This window comes from Polyodon spathula, chromosome 25 (genome assembly GCF_017654505.1).
Source record: "Polyodon spathula isolate WHYD16114869_AA chromosome 25, ASM1765450v1, whole genome shotgun sequence".
Taxonomy (NCBI): Eukaryota; Metazoa; Chordata; class Actinopteri; order Acipenseriformes; family Polyodontidae; genus Polyodon; species Polyodon spathula.
In genome coordinates this window covers 16,422,125-16,440,348 of record NC_054558.1, presented here as the reverse complement: position 1 = coordinate 16,440,348, position 18,224 = coordinate 16,422,125, and the positions used below count along the sequence as shown (strand labels likewise).

Below are 18,224 nucleotides of genomic sequence, written 5' to 3'. Positions count from 1 at the left end.
AGAACAAGAATGTGGTTGTCACAGTCGACATATTATTTGTTGGGGGGAAGGCGGGGGGACACAATGATGAAGCACTTGTAATTTTAATGTAGTTGGTAGTATTATCTTAAATTGTAATCTAGAAATACCAATTTGTTTAGGTAGTTTGTGATCATGTATTGGTTTCATGTGGATCCAGAAAAGATAACCGTAGATATGACCTTGGGCTGAGGAAATGTTTTAAGTCTGATACATTTAATCATGTATGTGAAGGATAAAAAAGCATTTGTATTTAAAGCTGTTGAAATATGCAGGGCACAGATCTGAGTCAATCTCAGCAGCATGCTGTAGTCTGTCGGCAATGCTCTTGAGATAAACAGTGTAATTGTTTTACAGCAATCAGCGGAGCGCTGTGTGAGCACACTACTCGATCTCATACAAACCAAGGTCAACTATGTGGTGCAAGAAGCCATCGTGGTCATTAAGGACATTTTCCGCAAGTACCCCAACAAGTAGGTCCTGTGTTGCTACACTTGCTGTGTTGCCCATCTAAATCTGATACTCGCTGTACTGTAATTGTTTGGTTTGCTTTGTATTAGCACGTCTTTGCTTTGTCCTGATGCCATCCATCTGCCAGTAATGCAGCCTAACGTTAACTTCTAGAGACTTCTTTGTTAAATACATTGGAGTTGCATTGCCTCATATCAGCTAATTTCATAGGCTTGATATGGAATGTTATACAGCACTGGACTTCCATACACTGAGCATAATGACCTTCTTCAATGTCTGTAGATTAGCTCAGGCACCCTCCATCAGGGTTTATATATTAAACATTCATAATAAGAAAACAAGTGCTGCACGAGCCCCTCTTCACATTTCTACTCAATGGTACTTCAAAACAGATTTCAGTGAAATGGCTTAGAATTGCATACAGCAGTATTACAGACTGGATTTATCGGTATATTATCTTCTGCTAATCCTTCCTTTTCCATCCTATGATTGCAGGTACGAGAGCGTCATTGCTACATTGTGTGAGAATTTGGATTCCCTGGATGAGCCCGAGGCCCGGGCTGCTATGATTTGGATCGTGGGAGAATATGCTGAACGCATTGACAATGCAGACGAACTGCTAGAGAGCTTCCTGGAAGGATTCCATGATGAAAGCACACAGGTATCAACAGGAGAGACAGGCACAGGGGCGGGTAGCAGAGTCTGATCGAAATCTCATCGTATAGGTAACAATTTTATTGAAACTAAAATTGTTACCCCAACCTTTTCACTCTCAGGTTCAGCTTCAGTTGCTGACGGCCATCGTGAAACTTTTCCTCAAGAAACCCACTGAGACGCAGGAACTGGTGCAGCAAGTACTTAGCCTGGCTACACAAGTAAGCAAGCCATCTTTTGTAAATGCACAGTGAAACTGTGTTTACTCTGAGTTCTGACACAGCCAGTTTATAAAGCAGTAGACCCATAGTAGGGACACAATCATGTAACCCAGTTGCTGGCCTTTAACACGTGAATGCTCAGCCCCCAGAGCTGATAAATTAATTGGAACATCAGGAAATGTCTGAGCGCTCTGAGCTTTGTTAGGGTTTTCACACTATGAAATAAGACTTCAAAGCGTTTTATAGTTAAAAGGTTTAAAATGTGTAATCCCATCAGTTTGCAAAGTTAAAAGATGCTTGTATCCACAGTAGCTCGGAATGCAAAATGATAAGCCTTTAAGAATTGCAATATCCGATCTAGCTGTTTAATATGTGATATGGGATCAAATTAACTGTTGCTTTGACAGAACCCAATTAAAAATTATTTGAAAATGGTTTCTGATTATCCATGTCGTATATCATTTTATGGGCTATTTTGTCAGTGGGAAAGCCAATGTCAAATCCAACCCCAGTGTCAGGGTCCTCCAGTGCACTTTCTCTGCTAGACATTGTTTCTTTCAGAGGTAGTATTAAACTGTGTCCTTCCGCTGTCCTACAGTTTCAGTAACGTAGGATGGTATAGCATGTGATGGGTAGAGTTCTACATTTCTCTGCCTAGCAATAGAGGCATAGGGCATTCTTAATAGAATGCACACCAACTACACACTGCACACTTCAAATAATGTTCCAAGTGAATAGCATTAAGTGAAAGTGAAAAGTTTCACAGCACAATAAGAAGAACAGTGTAAACAGAACTATAGGCGATGAAAGGGTAAAACCTTAGCGAGACTACTCTTTTAAAACTATAATGTAATTGCTTTCTATGGTTATCTACAGTAGGAGGAAAGGGTTAATTGTAGCTGCTACAAAGAGGATGCAGTGTGTCTGCTACCGAAATTCATTTGTAATGAGGACTTGTGTCTCGTGCAGCACAACGGAGAACTGGGTTTTAGTGACCTTTTTTGAATATCATTTCTTAGATTACACAGCGACCTTGAGCTTCAATGCTTTGTGTTTTGATCAGATGTGAGAGATGAGTCACATGTGGGAAGGAGTGTAAACGGAGCTCCGTGTAAATCATCAGTATTGAAACGCACAGCTGCATTCAAATTCTGTTAAAGGGGAACAAGGCTGGGGGGGGAGGTGAATAAGAAAACAGCGCACATCTGCTGCTACAGTGTAATGAGAATCTGGAGGAGACAGTTGAGGATCTAGCTGGTAGTAAGTAGTTAGAGAAGAAAGGAAAAGTGGCTCAGTGATTTACTCAACCAATAATCCTAAACAATTTTATCATAGGCATTCATTTTGAAATACTGATTATTTTAAAATGTAGATACTCTTCCATTCTTTTTATTTGAATTTATTTATTCATGCAAGTCTGAGACCTCGTAAAGGGCAGTGCAGCAGTAATTGGCGCCCCCTTTGAAACTGACCCTGAGCCATTGCCCCCCCCTGCAGGACTCCGATAATCCTGACCTGAGGGACCGCGGCTACATCTACTGGCGCCTGCTCTCCACCGATCCAGTGGCTGCCAAGGAGGTGGTTCTGGCAGAGAAGCCCCTGATCTCGGAGGAGACAGACCTCATCGAGCCCACCCTGCTGGATGAGCTCATTTGCCACATCGGCACCCTGGCCTCCGTCTACCACAAACCCCCCAACGCCTTTGTGGAGGGCAGCCGCGGGGTGCAGCACAAGCGCCTCCCACCCAGGACTGGATCGTGAGTGTCACCTGCTGGGCTCCTGTCTTGATTAAGCATACGCAGGGTTCAAAAGGGTGCTTAAAAATGCGGTTTGGGAAACTCATTTCATTAAATATAAAAAACAAATGCTCTCCAAAATGGATATTTTTGTAATAAAGTTGTGTAAATTCTTTGTTCAGTTGCATTTGAACACCATATGTCTCATATTTTAAAATACTCGATTAATGCTTCTGCAGTGTAGACTCAGTAATGAGCCAGATATTTTCCTTAAAAGTAACGGTTATTCTAATTTTTAATAGTTTGTCTTTGGGAAGTCATGGAAAGTACTTGAAATTCTGTGGTTTTTAATGGGGTGGGTTATCATGCATATTTTTTTTTTTTTATTTAATTTATTTATTTTTAAATCTATATCTTAAATCTTACTCTTGTTTCAGTTTGAATAATATGTACCTCAGGCTGTTACTCCTACACAGCCAAAATGTATTTCATTTCAAAATGATTTCCCTATGATTAGTACCAGTGAGTGTGGCTTGCACTCTTAGGAGCACTGAGAGAAGGAATCTGAGAGTCACAAAATGAGTCTGCAGCTAAGCGGGAATTTGTCTAGGATGTATGATGTTGGTCCCTTACTCTTGTCAGTAGATAAGTTGCCAGCTACGTATGTGTACAGTTTCCCAGCAAGAGCAACTTTTTGTTGTTTAAGAATCTATTCAATAAAAACATACAGTTAGATTCTCTGAGGTTTTAAACACAGTATATTAATATGCAGAGCTGTTTGAAATCTATCACAGTCGTCAGTTAATCTGTTAATGTGCTTGTTAAAGCTTCAGTGTCCCACAATCCTGGTCAGTTTTACTGATCGGTTCATTTCTGTCCACTTACTGCATTCTACCATTGTTCAGACTTCTTTTTATAAAGACCTTGTATTTCCCGTTTGCTTACATCTCCTACAGGTAGTTCTTTCTCCTTGAAGTTGTCCTGCCAGTCTGCTACACTGTGGACTTTCCCCTGTAGCTACTGTAGTGGGCATATCAATGAGGATAGGCTCAATGCCAGAAGGATTATTAAATTAAAGTGTGGCGATATTTGAAACTGCAGCTGTTAAGAAAATAGTCCCCCACTGGCAGTGTGTTCTAAAATCCAAAATAACATCCTTTGCATAAATTGGTTTGATTGGCCTGTGCCTGTGACAGCACTGGATTGCTTGTCTTGTTTTCATGTAGTCCCCGCTCACCCATTCCCCTTCTCTCCTGGCTGTCCTGACAGGAACGAGAGCCCAGAGAGCCCTGAGTTAACCCAACCCGCTGCAGACCAGCCTGCCGACCAGCCTCCCGCTGTCATCCCCTCCCAGGGGGACCTGCTGGGGGACCTGCTCAACCTGGACCTGGGTCCACCCACCAGCGGCGGGACCCCAGCCATCACCTCCGCCATGCAGATGGGAGCCATGGACCTTCTGGGTGGAGGACTCGACAGCCTGGTAATGCAAGGGGGGCGCCGGGGGCAGGCAAGAGAGTGAACAGAAAGAAATCACAAATATATAAACCTAACCCTGCTTACCAAATGAATTCCCAAAGGGTCTACCGAAAGATCTGTGTTTGCTGATCTAAGACGAGTTCATGTAGGTGAATTAACACACATTGGGGGGGTGTTAAATGCATGTTCTCTTATGTTCTGTTGTCTCTAACCCCTATTCTCTTCTGTTTTACGCTCCTGTCTCTCTTGCTCCTATCTATCCTCCTCAATCCTACAGATGGGGGATGACGCAGAAGCGGTAATTTAAGAGGGTGGGGGGGAGTACGCAATTCAACACTCATCTGGGAAGGGGGAAGGCATTTTCATTATTTCATCAATAATGAAATATAGCAAATTGGTGCACATTTTTGGTTAAATTCTGCTCAATCCTTCATCCTTTGGAAAAAGAAAACACTTGACAGGCCTTTTTGCTACTGTCAGCTGTCAAACTTCATTTTGTGCATGAATGCTAGCTAGCATTTCTGGCTTGCTGTCTTTTTGAAAAAGTTTGCTGTCCATCTTTGTTTTATAAATACATTTGCTAAAATAAAACTTGTGGTATAAAGTAGATGGTTAATTGTGGTGCTTTTTAGTTTTTAAAAATCCTTTCTTTGTTTTTGTTTGTAGCTTGGTGGTGATTTAGGAGGAAGTCCAGCGGTAAGTTTATATTCCTTAATAGATTAGAATATCCTAATGTTACCCCAGAATGGAGCACAGAGTGTAATATAAGACATGAGTGTGATTAAATATTTAATAGTGTGTTTCCATTTCCTTGAACCTACTTTCAGCTGTTACATCTTAATAGATATACTAGGGAGAGAGCAAATAAATAGATAGAATAATAGTTTTTTTTTTTTAATAGATATTTGGGGAATTTAATAGAGTGGATATGGCTTAACAACAAGATTAGACTTGCGGGATTCACTGGAAATGTCATCGTTGCAAAATTTAACTTCATTTAATTGTAAGACAATGAAATCTGCATCTCATTTACGAGAACATCCTGATGGTGAAAGCTACAGTAAAAAATGAATTGGGTTTTTCCTGGATCCTACTTGCCCTTAAACTGAACAAGCTCTGTTCATTTTGAATGCTGTCTGTTGAAAAATAAGCTAATTTCTTGTCTTGTTGACAAGTGCCTGGTTCAATCTCTCTTCGTCCTCCCTGCAAATCGTAGTTAGGCTCAAGGGGTCGAGCACATTCATTGAATATGTTTACGTCCGCCAGAAGATGAACAGTGACAGTTTATTCTGCATACTTTGCACATAGAACCGCTTGCTGTAATAATGTCAAGCACTTTTTTCAAGCCCACAATCTATAATTTAACTTCAAAGGAAGTATTCTTGGTGCACAAAGCAGCAACCAGAACTTGCTTGCTCACAACTGTTTGCAGCTTTAGCTTTAGAAACCATTTCAGAAATCTATGTAACAGAGAAAGTTAACAGGACAACAGAGTTATTTGTAGAAATGGCAAAAAACAGCAGTAGTGGTAAAGCTGCAGTCACCACAGGGAAGAAGTGGCAGTCTACAGTTCAAAATGCTGCTTTGCAATTACATCAGTAATGGGTGCAAGGCACAGGGGAATAGAGATGCCAAGAAGAAAAAGTAGTTATTTTATAAGTAGTGATGCGCTGAGGCTGATTGTAAGGGCATTCTGGAGATTTTTCCCTTGACGCAGTGATCCGTTATAAACTAGACGGATCATAAAATTCATAAATAACACAGGCAGACAGGAAGGAAATCTGTAGCACTATTCCTCCACTGTGGCACACCTTATACCGACTGTATCTCTGTTTACTTTCACTAGTTGGTCATTTTCCTTTTTACTTTTTTTCTTCACCAGATTGGAGCCGGGTTTGGAGGTCCTGCAGTTATGCCGTCCTCCCTGAATGCCCCAGTAGGGGGTGGTCTCGGGGACCTCTTTGACCTGGGTAGTGGAGTAGGAATGCCCACTGGATCCTATGTTTTACCCAAAACTGTAAGTATGGTTTGCACACAGGGAATTTACTCAGTGTATTTGTAAAGGAAATACCAACATCCAACTCATTAAGAATCAGAATGTTCTCCGAAGATGTTGTACAAGCATATAGCTCCCATATTCCTCTCTCAGATCTCCTACCTCAGCTCTGGTTCTGTTTTAGCGGCATGTTCTTTAGTTGAGAGGATTCTGTTACAGGGTGCGCAGAGCGTGGGATGGGCTTTGTTCTGTAAATTTCCATTATCTAATTGGCTGTGATACTGTTATTGCAGTGAGAAACAAGACTGGCAATATTATATGACATATACTTTATGCTGTTGCGGGCATATCTTATTACACCACCCACTATATATCGCGGGTGTCGGGATCCAATATAAATCTGCTATATATCGAGGGCTGCGATATAGCGAGAGACCCATAGAAAAACAAATAGGCTAACAAATAATGTACAACCACTCCCTCGTTTTATCGGGGGCATCAGGGTCCAGTATAAATCCTCTACACAACCTGCTTTTTCTCATTTTTTGTATAAAAAGCAGCACACCGTTTTAATTCATACAGCGGAGGGTAATTGCTTCTCATCAACTTAAGTCTTTATCACCTTTCTCAAATGCACAAACCCGCTGCATTGAAATAATCCATTCCCTACATAGAGGCTTGTTGTTAAGGAGCTGACGACACTGCCCTGTGACTTTTGCTAGTGCATTGCTGCTGCCACACGTGAACACCTTGTTGGCTAAAATAAAAAACGCTTCAGTAAGTAGGTTTTTAATTTGCTTTGTGTTATTATGCAATACGGGTGTGTATAATATCAGTACGATATTAATGCTTTGTTTTTAATTGTTTTGTATGTTGTTGTGATGTGCAGTACGAAATATAACGAACTGTAATTCTAAGTGCCTGTGTATATTGCAGCTAAGGCATACGCAGTTAGACAGTGAAAATGGGGAGCCAGCTCCAGGACCGCGATATATCAGAATCCACAGTATAGCGAGGGGCGATATAACGAGGGGTGGGTGTATATGCTGTTTTTAAATTATTCATGAGACGAACACAGGATTTTCACGTTTGGATATTTGCTCATAATTTAAATGTTCGTTTGGATATTCGTTTGTTTTTCAAAAAGTAATACAAGACATTATGTTGCTCAGAACGCTTGCAGAGACAGCATAGCAGCAGGGCAGAGGGCATGGCCGTGCTCCTTGGTGTGTGCCATTATTTTTCAGCAATCAAGACTTTACAATATGTACATGTTAAAATAGAAAAATATCCCAGGAGTAAAGAATAAGTTGTGTAGTACTTACTTTACTCCAGTGAATTAAGTACAAAACAAAGGGCGCCAAATAGCAGCTCAAGTTGAAGATTGTTTTGTTATTCCCGAAAAAAATAATACATAAAGTTGACACCGCATTTTACTTTATTTTCTTTTTTCAAACAGCTGTGGAAATGGCATTGCAAAGTGAATGGGGAGGGAACACCGTTTTGGTGCTCGTTTATTACACGTTATTCCATATAACAGAAAGTCGCAACAAAAAATGTATACTGTATACAATTTATATAAAAATCACTACACAACATTTTCAGGAAGTTGGGTGCTGTTTAAGCGAGGCATTTCAAAATGACTTGCTTGCCTTTTTTCTGTCCCACGAGATTCTGACTAAAGCAGCACTTTTTTGACCCAGATGGCTTTCCATAGAGATCACTTTGCATGCGCGCACGTAATCTTTTTTGTACTTTTTGCTGTCTAAAACTTTTAAATAGAGGCTTGAGCTGCTGTGTTGATCCTGTATTTTTTTTCTGTATATATTCATCTTGCATATCGCACAAAGCCCTTTTTCATGTGCCAATTTTTTTAAACTGTTGCGCAAATTCTGGTCAGACGGTAAATAAGCGTAAGGTATGTTTTTATCATTTGTAATGAATTCGAGTGACTGCTCTTAAACTTGTTCTTTGTTCCATAGAAGTCAATAATCGAGGCAGCTTGAAGAAACGGTTTGAAGCAGCCACAAATGTTCAGTCCTTTGAGAGACTGGTTAATTCAGGTTTCGTTGTATTACAGGCATCTTACTAGGTTTAGCAGGTGTGATGTGATGGGCTGGTACAGTAGGTTGATCAGGTGTTCTATGTGTCCTTCAGGTGTGGTTGCCTGCCATGAAAGCCAAAGGTCTTGAGATCTCTGGAACCTTTGCCCGCCGGATGGGCACCATCCAGATGGATGTGACCTTCACTAACAAGGCCATGCAGATCATGACAGACTTCGCTATCCAGTTCAACAGAAACAGGTGAGGGGGAGGGCAGTGTGCACCATCATCTGAACCCAGCTGAGCCTTCTGCCTCCCAGAGTTGTCTGTCTCTAATGATGACACTTCTAGCATCTGATTTGGTTGTGATGCTAACATTTCACCCTCTGAGAAGTTGCCTGAAGAGACTGTAGTTCAGGGCTACTCGACCCTGGTCCTGGAGGGCTGCTGTTACTCCTGGTTTTTGTTCCAACTGTACCCTAAATTACTTAATTGGACCAGTTAAGTGCTTATTTGCAGCTTAATTGTACATTAACCATTGCAGAATAATTTGCGTGCTGTTTATTAGAAACCTGAAGCTGTGCAAAGAAATTCTATTTGTAAAAAAAAAAAAAAAAAAAAAAAAAAACATTTCCCAAGAGTAATTGAGTAGAACTGGTTCTAAGGACCTGAAGTTCAGTTGAGAAATACTGAGCTTGATATGGAGAAACAACTAACTTCCCTTTTTCCATTATGATTAGTTCAGACTGAATACACTGACAAGCAGTCATTGGGGTCAAAATTAATTATGTAAAACAGGGTCAACGTTTAAGCATATAAATACAGTCTCCCAAACTGTTGAAATATTGGTTTTTCAGATGACAATTCTTTTGATTTGATTCCAACAGTTTTAGATTTTGGATCCTTTGAATCGATCTCTCTTTGCCCAACTGCATGATTCTGAAAGTGATGTGTACTTCTTCACACTTGTTTGTAATTCCCTGTGTGATGCGTTGAGGGATAGAGGAAGTGTTGACTTGTTTTTGTCTTCTTTTCCACACCCAGTTTTGGACTGTCTCCAGCAGCTCCCCTTCAACTTGCCACACCCCTGAGCCCCAACCAGACCATCGAGGTGTCCCTGCCTCTCAGCACTGTGGGACCCGTCATGAAGATGGACCCACTGAACAACCTTCAGGTGAGTTACTGTGATTCTGGACAGCTTCCAGGTGCCATGCCTCACCTAATGGAGCTTTAATGAAATTGTATTATTACTGTGTGGCTGTGTGATTGAGAAGCAGAATTAGAATAGGATTGTGAACATCAGAAATATGTCTATGAGAGATTTGAGTCAGGGTGGTATGTACCCTGCACAAAGACCCAAAGGACGTGGCAGGCAGCATACTGGAGACAAAAATACAAATCTTTGAAGGAGGGTGGTAATCACCATCCATTTTAGTGGCTGCTTCAGAGGGAAGGCAATATGAACTGGTGATGTATGGTATTTCTGACAGCTGATGATGGATTAGCAATTGTAAAAAAAAAAAAAAAACACCAAGCTGAGTAATATCTCCCTGAGGCTCAGGCTTCGAAGGCAGATGAATGCAGGCCAAGCTGCAGTTGTCAGCGAAGGACTGTTGGGGCACAGAGAGAAGGGTGGTTAGGATTCCAGCAGGTGTCTCCATTTTGGCTGCTTCTTTCCTATTTCTCCCAATGGTTTCCTTCAATTACAGTAGAACCAGTCATCTGATTTAATTAGTTCCAGGGGTCCGCTGGATATGTACAAATTTCGTATCACAGAGGGAGTCATTGTGCTAAAGTGTAGTTGCTTTATTAACGTGGGCTTTATAAATTAACAATGTCAGGTATATCATTGTGTCTAAAAAACCAAAAACAGTTCTTCCAGTGCTTTCGCAGTCTATGCCATCTTGTTTCAGCTTTTTAACGGTACAGTAATTATATGAATCTCTTGTTTTATTTTATGTAACATGGTTAAACTGGGCAAACCCCAAGCCATTGGTACACCAAGGAGCGACATAGCATATAACTGGTTTTAATCTTCCCTAGTTTAAACTCCAGGTCCCCACTAACAGCTGGGTTGCCTTTATGGACCGAACCTGGCAAGTTTGGCAAAAAAGCCCAGTGATGTAACCACTGAGCTACTTGGGTCTGTATTTCCATTATCTTACTGTAAAATGTGATCTAGTAAGTTTCCCAGTAATATACCAAACATTTAAACTGCTTTTTAAAGCGGTGGATTTCCACTGGCTTTTTTCCTGTAGAGAGAAGTGTGCTGTCTCACTGGAGCCTATTATTATCCACCCACCTTGCTGTGCTTGCTTGCTCTGTTTGACTTGCAAATTTACATAAACAGTAACAGACAAAATTCCAGATACAAAGATTGAGACAATTAGAGGCGATGCCCGTCAGTGCACTACAACACTGACATATCTCGTGACACAAACATACCCAAACAGAGTATGCCTTCATGTCTTTAAACCTGTTTTACTCTGCGGCGGGGGGGGGGGGACACGTGTGAAAATAAATTGGACCTGACGTGCCTGACAAGCACTGAATAAATGGACTGCAAAGGTTAAAGTTCCCACTTAGTAATAATTGCAACTTTTCTTTGCCAACAGGTTGCGGTGAAGAACAATATTGATGTGTTCTACTTCAGCAGCCTCTATCCCATTAACATCCTGTTTGTAGAAGATGGCAAGATGGGTGAGTAACCCCGTCACATCACACTAACGGGTTAGGCATATGGTTCTGGGATGGATAGTGGTTCAGTCTTTCATATTTGCCTTATTGGTCAGGGCTGTTTCTAATTGATTCCTTGCGCTAGTGAGTTAGAGAATGTGATGTACAATACTGTACTGCACCACTGAATCCTAAAACAATAAGTAAGATCTGCTACTGGAGATCTGTTAATAGTATTCATAATAGTCAGTACATGTATTAAAAAGTAAAATGGGTGAGAGAGGGGAGTATTATCTGGTATGCCATCTTGTATAACCATTTCCTCCAGTACAGTGCTGCACAGTTGTTGCTATCTTGAGTGCAATGTATCGGTTCCCTGTCTGTCTGCCTTTCTCATGCATTCCTGCCCTTTTGTCTTTCTCTATAGAACGGCAGGTATTTCTGGCCACCTGGAAAGACATTCCCAGTGATAATGAAGCACAATTCCAAATCAAGGACTGCCACCTAAACTCAGGTAAGATGGTATTCTAAAAGTCTTGCTGTCTCCCGATTGAAGAATAGCCAAATTGTTGTAGTGCTCTTTTTATTCTACAAAGCCGATGTGTTTTAGTAAATCCATCGATGTTGCAATCTTAAAGGCTTCAATCTCAAACGGCTTGAGATACAAACGTCATATTTTTATTAGGGATATCAATTAGTCTCAGTTAACTTCTGCGATTTAACACGTACATTTTTAGGGAGATTAACTTTTTTAACACATGTAAATCGCACTCTTATCTTGTCCATTTTAGCATACTGTAATTCATTTCCTGCGGCACCATTTCAATACACTCGAGTGCATGCCAGGACTGAATGAATGTCGTCATCGTTTGAGTATAAAATTAGTCATGGATTATGCATTATGTAGCAGAGCTCGTAATGTAAAGGACTTGTGAAGGTTTTTTTTTTTTTTTTTTTTTTTTTTTAAACTTTCTGATGGTTCATTAGATTGAAAGAGGGTTACTTGTATCTACAATCAAAGTGAGTTCCAGTGTCAGTCACAGAAGTGCATCTAGTCTCCTGTGCCGCCTGCATGCTAAACATGCTTTCATGTCTCAAAATACACTTTCTATTAGTCCTGCTACAGACAACAATACAACAGCAAATGAAACACGTCATTTTCGACAGCGTCGCAGGATCAGGATTCAGGATTGATGCAAACGCATGAATCAAGCCAAGTACGATACTATAACCAGTGCTGTTGCAATGTTGATAGCTTCCGACTGCAGCCCCATTAACATTGTATCTTTGCTTTGTTTCAGTAATGGCATTTATTTTTAGGCAGTATTATTTACATTTATGGAGGATGTAACCGTTACTCAGTGAATGTTTTGTTTTATTAAGGCAATTTTCAAGTTGTTAATAAAAGAGAATTTTAAATGATTGTTATTCAAACGGCAATGAAAAACATCAGTTTATGAGTACAGGAAACTGATAATTATAAATGCAGTAAGGTCAGTAATTTGTGGTTTAGCAGTTGGTTCAAACAACTTAACAACAAATGCTGGATTGTAAGTAAATATAAAACTATACAGAGAATCCAGAAATAGGAAAGCAGGGATGATGATGTTAATTGCTTGACAGCCCTAATTTTCATATTTGTTAAATTTGTCGGCTGAGCTTGACGTCAGTAATGTAACTGTAACTTTCATGCATACATATGCACAAGACCTTATGCATTTGGACAATTTTGATTAGGATTATATTGTGCAAAAAAAAAAAATTATACAGTGCTCCCTTGCTATAACGCGGGTCTCTGGGGACACACAATAAGAGCGTTATAAACGGGGGAGGGGGTGGGGGGTGCCGCAGGACTCATAACACATCTGATTGTATGGACATGGGTGTTGAATTTGGTGCTTTTTTCAGCACCTTATATGAGAAACTGCAATATACTGTAGCAGTTCCCCGTATTAGGAATGGGAGCGATGATGGAGCTGTAAAGAGAAGCCCTACATCCTTCCACAGAGCAGATTAATTTACTGTAAAAGTGAAGTGGCTCACGACACCGCTGACTGAAACCTTCAACCACTATCTAAAAGGCAGGTGCACTCTCCCCTGCACTGCTCTTTAGAAATGCCTGCCATATGCTGATAAAAGCTGTCGGCTCTCCACTGTGTCTTTCTGCTGTGCTGCTTGAATGCCTGAAGAATTGACTCTGGACTGCTCAACCCCTAGCCCAAGCCCTGCTGTCAGCACAGTAATGTACGAGAGAATAGCAGCCATCCTTTTCTCTCTCCCGAGAGGATTATCAATTGCTGTCTGATATAGAACTAATCTGCCCTCTAGCCCTCGCCCAGGGCTATTCTTATTCTGAACCAGGCTGCAGCGAGAGCAAGTGCTTAGAATGCCAAGCAGGTTTTGAATTATAGGTTTAATACTATTTCTTTGCTGTGCTACTGGACATGCATTTTTAAAGAGGTTGCATTTTTTGGTTATTCATTTAGAACAAGGCAGTACATCAAGCCATTGTAATTTCATACATCTTGACGTCCTGTCTGGCTGTGTAGCGCCACTATTCCTGAAATAAAGCCACTTACCTGGTCCCTTTTTTTTTTTTTTTTTTTTTTTTTTTTTTTTTATGGTTTTGCAACAGATTTCTCAGTGACAATCTGGCAGTGTGTATATCTCAACTATATTGCATTTTTAATTTATATGAGAAAAGGTATAGTATAAACCGGTTAACCTGTTTTGAAATTATTCAGACAGGTCTGTTGTGAAATACTTTTCACAATCGTATTGCAGCACTGATGTTGGCTTAGCTTTTTATTTTTTATTATTTGTTGTTTGTTTTTTTTATTATTTGTGCGATAAGCATTCTTTAACACAGGATTTGCATTGGGATTACAACTGATAAGGAAATGTATAACTGGAATTGAATGCATTTTGACCTATGGAACAATGATAGCACTATGTAACACAATTTTTGTTCCTGGGTAGTAAGTGTTATTTCCTAATTGCTTATGCCTCAAAAGTATAGAAAATGGCTATTATTTCCCACAAACTTTGCTTTTGTGACCAGGACAGTGATATTTCAAAATATCACTATTTCCAATGGGAAAACGGGCAAATGTGTGTCTTTTCGTTCACATAAAGTCAGAAAAAAACAACATATGAATCCAAATTAACATGTATTTATACTAAAGTAATGCAAAAATGACTACAAAAGATTTAGAAGTGAGTAGTTTTTCGAGATTTACAATTATACTGTATTTTCTAAAAATAGTTAAATTACAACAAATTGTATATGTAATCATTTGGCCAACTGAAAGATGTGAAAAACAAACAAAAAAGAATGATTATTTTGTGTTTTTGATGTGAATTCATAAGGGGTTGGGAGAGGATGAGAGATGTGAGGGAGATTTGAGGGGCTAAACATTGTATGTTCTGTATTCCCAGATGCTGTGAGCAACAAGCTCCAAAGTAATAATATCTTTACTATTGCCAAGAGGAATGTGGAGGGACAGGACATGCTTTACCAGTCCATGAAGCTGACCAATGGCATCTGGATCCTGGCTGAACTGCGCATCCAGCCAGGCAGCCCCAACTTCACTGTGAGTCCCCAGCTTTACTTCCTGCTGATCAATAACATACCGTTCATCTTTATTAGGATAGTCAGCACAACGCCCCACCCACTGAAACAACAAGGCTCTTTAGATGTTTTCACATTTTCTTGTTCTAGATCTTCTAACAGTAGCAAAGGGTTTTGAAACCCATGCTAGTCACCTAAAGCCGTGGCCAACTGGGATTGCCACCGGAATAGTACATGAGCAAATCGATACTCAGATTTTCTGAGTAATTCCCTTATCAAGGTGTCTTTTTTTTTTTTTTTGTTGGCAGGTATTAAATTAAAGCTAAGCTTTTTTTTTTTAAACTGCCTTTCCCCTCACCTTTACAATTGAGTGCCAGTCAATGGCAATAAACTTCCTCACTGAGTGATTTTTAAAATCAGCTTGGAAGCGTATGTTCCTCTCATCCATGGGACTGACATTTTGACTTAAATATCAAATCCGAAAACGATTTAAGACAGTTAAAGGGAATTAGGCTGAAAATCTGAGAGTCTGCACAGCCCTACCACTGAGAATACAAAGAAACGGGCCACAATAAATTGTGACATGCCACCAAGACCCTTACTTGGAGCATCACAGATAAGATGCCACTGGATGGTACAAAACCTTATTATCCCAAATAATGCAATGTATACCATGTTCTTCTCGCATTACTTGGTCCTTAACTGATTGCCAGACCTGTGTTAGGATGGCAGCGGGGTTGTTAGTGACGTGATTGTTTCTAGACATGAATGTCTTGGGTGCTTAATTGCTTCATGTATGGAATTAACTAATGAGCCAATTATTAATTAAGAGGAGCTTAAATGACTGTCATTCTTGTGCAGTAGATTAATGCACGCTGTTGGAGCTAATGGGGGGGGGGGGGTCTCAGAAAGGTTTCAGGGAGTCGTGAAATAATTACAAGCTGATCTACTCTTCGTACTAGCTAGTATAGCATCAATCAAATAAATTATATTTTATATAGAAAGTAGACATTTCATTTTTAATCTGTGCTAATATGTTAAACAAGCCCTGTGTCTCTTTGCTTTGTTGTTCACGTGAATGTGTTTAAAATCTGATTTTTTTTTTTAGATATAATTTATTGGTAAATTGCTTTTTATTGGGGTGTTGTGCCAGGCTCAATTCATTTCAGAGTGGCATCCCAACAACAAAGTTCGAGAACCATTGCTCCTAGGACATGTCTTTGCTGTTTACACAATAATTCAGTATGTTGCCCTGTTATTTCTGCAATGAAATGCCACTGATTTTGTTCCAATAATTTGTCACATGTTTTTTATTTATTTTTGTTTTGTTGCATGCCTCCGCTGATGGTATTTACATAATGTTGCAGGATTTGGGGGTCAAGTTTTTTTTAACTGTATTTCAATTATAGCGCTCCTAATTGCGCACTGCTTTTCTCTGCAATTCTCTCTTATTGACAGACAGTTTATCTTAACTTTGTCTTTCTGGTGCTTCTTTGTTCCCTTGTGGTTGTGCTGTGTTCCAACTCTACAGTGTTTGCGCACTCATGTCATATGAGCTTGGAATACAACTGGTGCCATACCAATAGCAACTGTGTGATAGAACAGATACGTTTTTGGGATGAGATTTCATAATCTCACCAGACTGAGGGAGTAAACTGTGATGGAAATATATTTGCTGTACCATGGTTAACAGGATATGCCACCAGGGGGAGCTTTTTATCCCATTGCTTAGTCAGTATGACCACTGTGCATGTCTGCTTGATGAAGCATCTCAGGGTTTAGGGTTACAATGTTGTCAGTGGGCAGTTCCCATCTCCCTCTTCTCCTGGGAATGGTTTTCTCGTACAATAAGTGGTTGCATTGGACGAGAAACTTTTGTTTTTTTTATATATCGCATATTGCAATTCATGTCTTTTTCAAATTATGGCAGGAGGCTTGGGCATCTAATATTATTGCTACATCTAATGTCATGACTTTAACCTGTCTAACTGAAGCACAATGGTTCAGTTCGCCAGAGCGAATGGGATTTAACATACCAATCCTCCCTTGTGTAGTACTCTGCCTTAGGACAGATCTTTGCAATAGTTGCTGATCCCGGTCCCCATGGTAACAGCTTGGCCTATCACACAGTTTTGCCTCCCACCTGGAATGTTTGATTAACTTTGCTTTTAAATGTCAGCACAAGCATTGTGTTCCAATCACCTTGCAGTTACACAGAGGCTGATCAGAATAGAATCAATGCTACCATGCAAATCAAGAAGAGAGCTCATCCTCCCACCTCCCCATGCAATATTCCCCTCCATCTCACCCACCGAGTACACACTGGGACAGCAGCCTTCACTCTGGTGTTTCAGTACGAGATGATTTGTCACCTAAAGGCACTAAAACATTTTCTCAATATGCACCACACTTTCTCAATCCTTTTAGAGGACACTCTACAAGAATAGATTGAGTGTTAAATTAGTTATAAGTTAAGACATAGTGACTGTGCACTGAAGGTGCTGGAAGGTGTCAGGAGGGATGTTAATCAACCAGTCATTATTATTTAGCAGAAAGGTAGGCAGAGGGTTGTGATTATGAAAGTTCATCCCACACATTGGCACAATTCTGGCACAATGGATATATATCCGCAGGACAGTCAGGTAAACGCCAGCATCCTTACTCTTTGCACTTGACCTTCATTTAGGGGTGATCTTAACCACTCGAGAGATCGGACATAATGAACAGGGGCACTTCAGATTCATTATAGGAGTTTGGTGTTTCTAAAAAGCTGTGATTGCTGTTTGGTTTGGAAAAATTCTTTGGTTTTGATGAAGTGTACTTCCTGAAGTACAGAAAGTACAAAGACTGACTGTGAACCTAAACTGTTGACTCAGATTACAGAGACTTTTCTAGTGATAGATGGAGCCTTCCAGCAGTTGTGGTTCACTGTTTTAATGGTAAAAATCTCACATATAAATGTACAAATAATTTTATTCCTAAGAGCTTTGCCAAGATAGCAAAACATTGAGATACCCAGCCCACTTGATTCTATCCTCTGCAGATAAAATGCAAGATGTTATCCTTTAAATAATAATAATAATAATAATAATAATGATGATAATAATAAGGATGATTCAAAACTACTTTAGGACCACACGTATAAATTACATCTATGGGTCTTGGCGTGATGTATAGGGGAAAAAAATGAGTAGTTTCCTGTGTTTCCATCTTTTGAATTATATTCTGCTACTAACCGAACAACAGATCCTCTCTCCACTCCAATGCAATTTCATAGCTCTTTAGCTGCTATATTTCCAAATATAAAGCAAAACCAAAATAAGCTAACAAAAACATGCATTTTGACATTTCAGGTACTGTGTT

The 18,224-nt window shown here is 40.0% G+C and overlaps 1 protein-coding gene across 1 annotated transcript in view; it reads left to right on the top strand.

The window, feature by feature from the left end:
• Positions 1 to 18,224, top strand: part of LOC121299775 (AP-1 complex subunit beta-1-like) — a 32,119-nt gene that overhangs the window by 11,028 nt on the left and 2,867 nt on the right. Inside the window, exons 10-21 of the mRNA XM_041227816.1 lie at positions 376 to 491; positions 985 to 1,150; positions 1,266 to 1,364; positions 2,862 to 3,121; positions 4,370 to 4,580; positions 5,243 to 5,272; positions 6,459 to 6,593; positions 8,730 to 8,875; positions 9,659 to 9,788; positions 11,230 to 11,314; positions 11,718 to 11,804; positions 14,729 to 14,883. Coding sequence (XP_041083750.1) covers positions 376 to 491; positions 985 to 1,150; positions 1,266 to 1,364; positions 2,862 to 3,121; positions 4,370 to 4,580; positions 5,243 to 5,272; positions 6,459 to 6,593; positions 8,730 to 8,875; positions 9,659 to 9,788; positions 11,230 to 11,314; positions 11,718 to 11,804; positions 14,729 to 14,883 — 1,620 coding nt within the window. The remainder of the gene's footprint in view (positions 1 to 375; positions 492 to 984; positions 1,151 to 1,265; positions 1,365 to 2,861; positions 3,122 to 4,369; positions 4,581 to 5,242; positions 5,273 to 6,458; positions 6,594 to 8,729; positions 8,876 to 9,658; positions 9,789 to 11,229; positions 11,315 to 11,717; positions 11,805 to 14,728; positions 14,884 to 18,224) is intronic.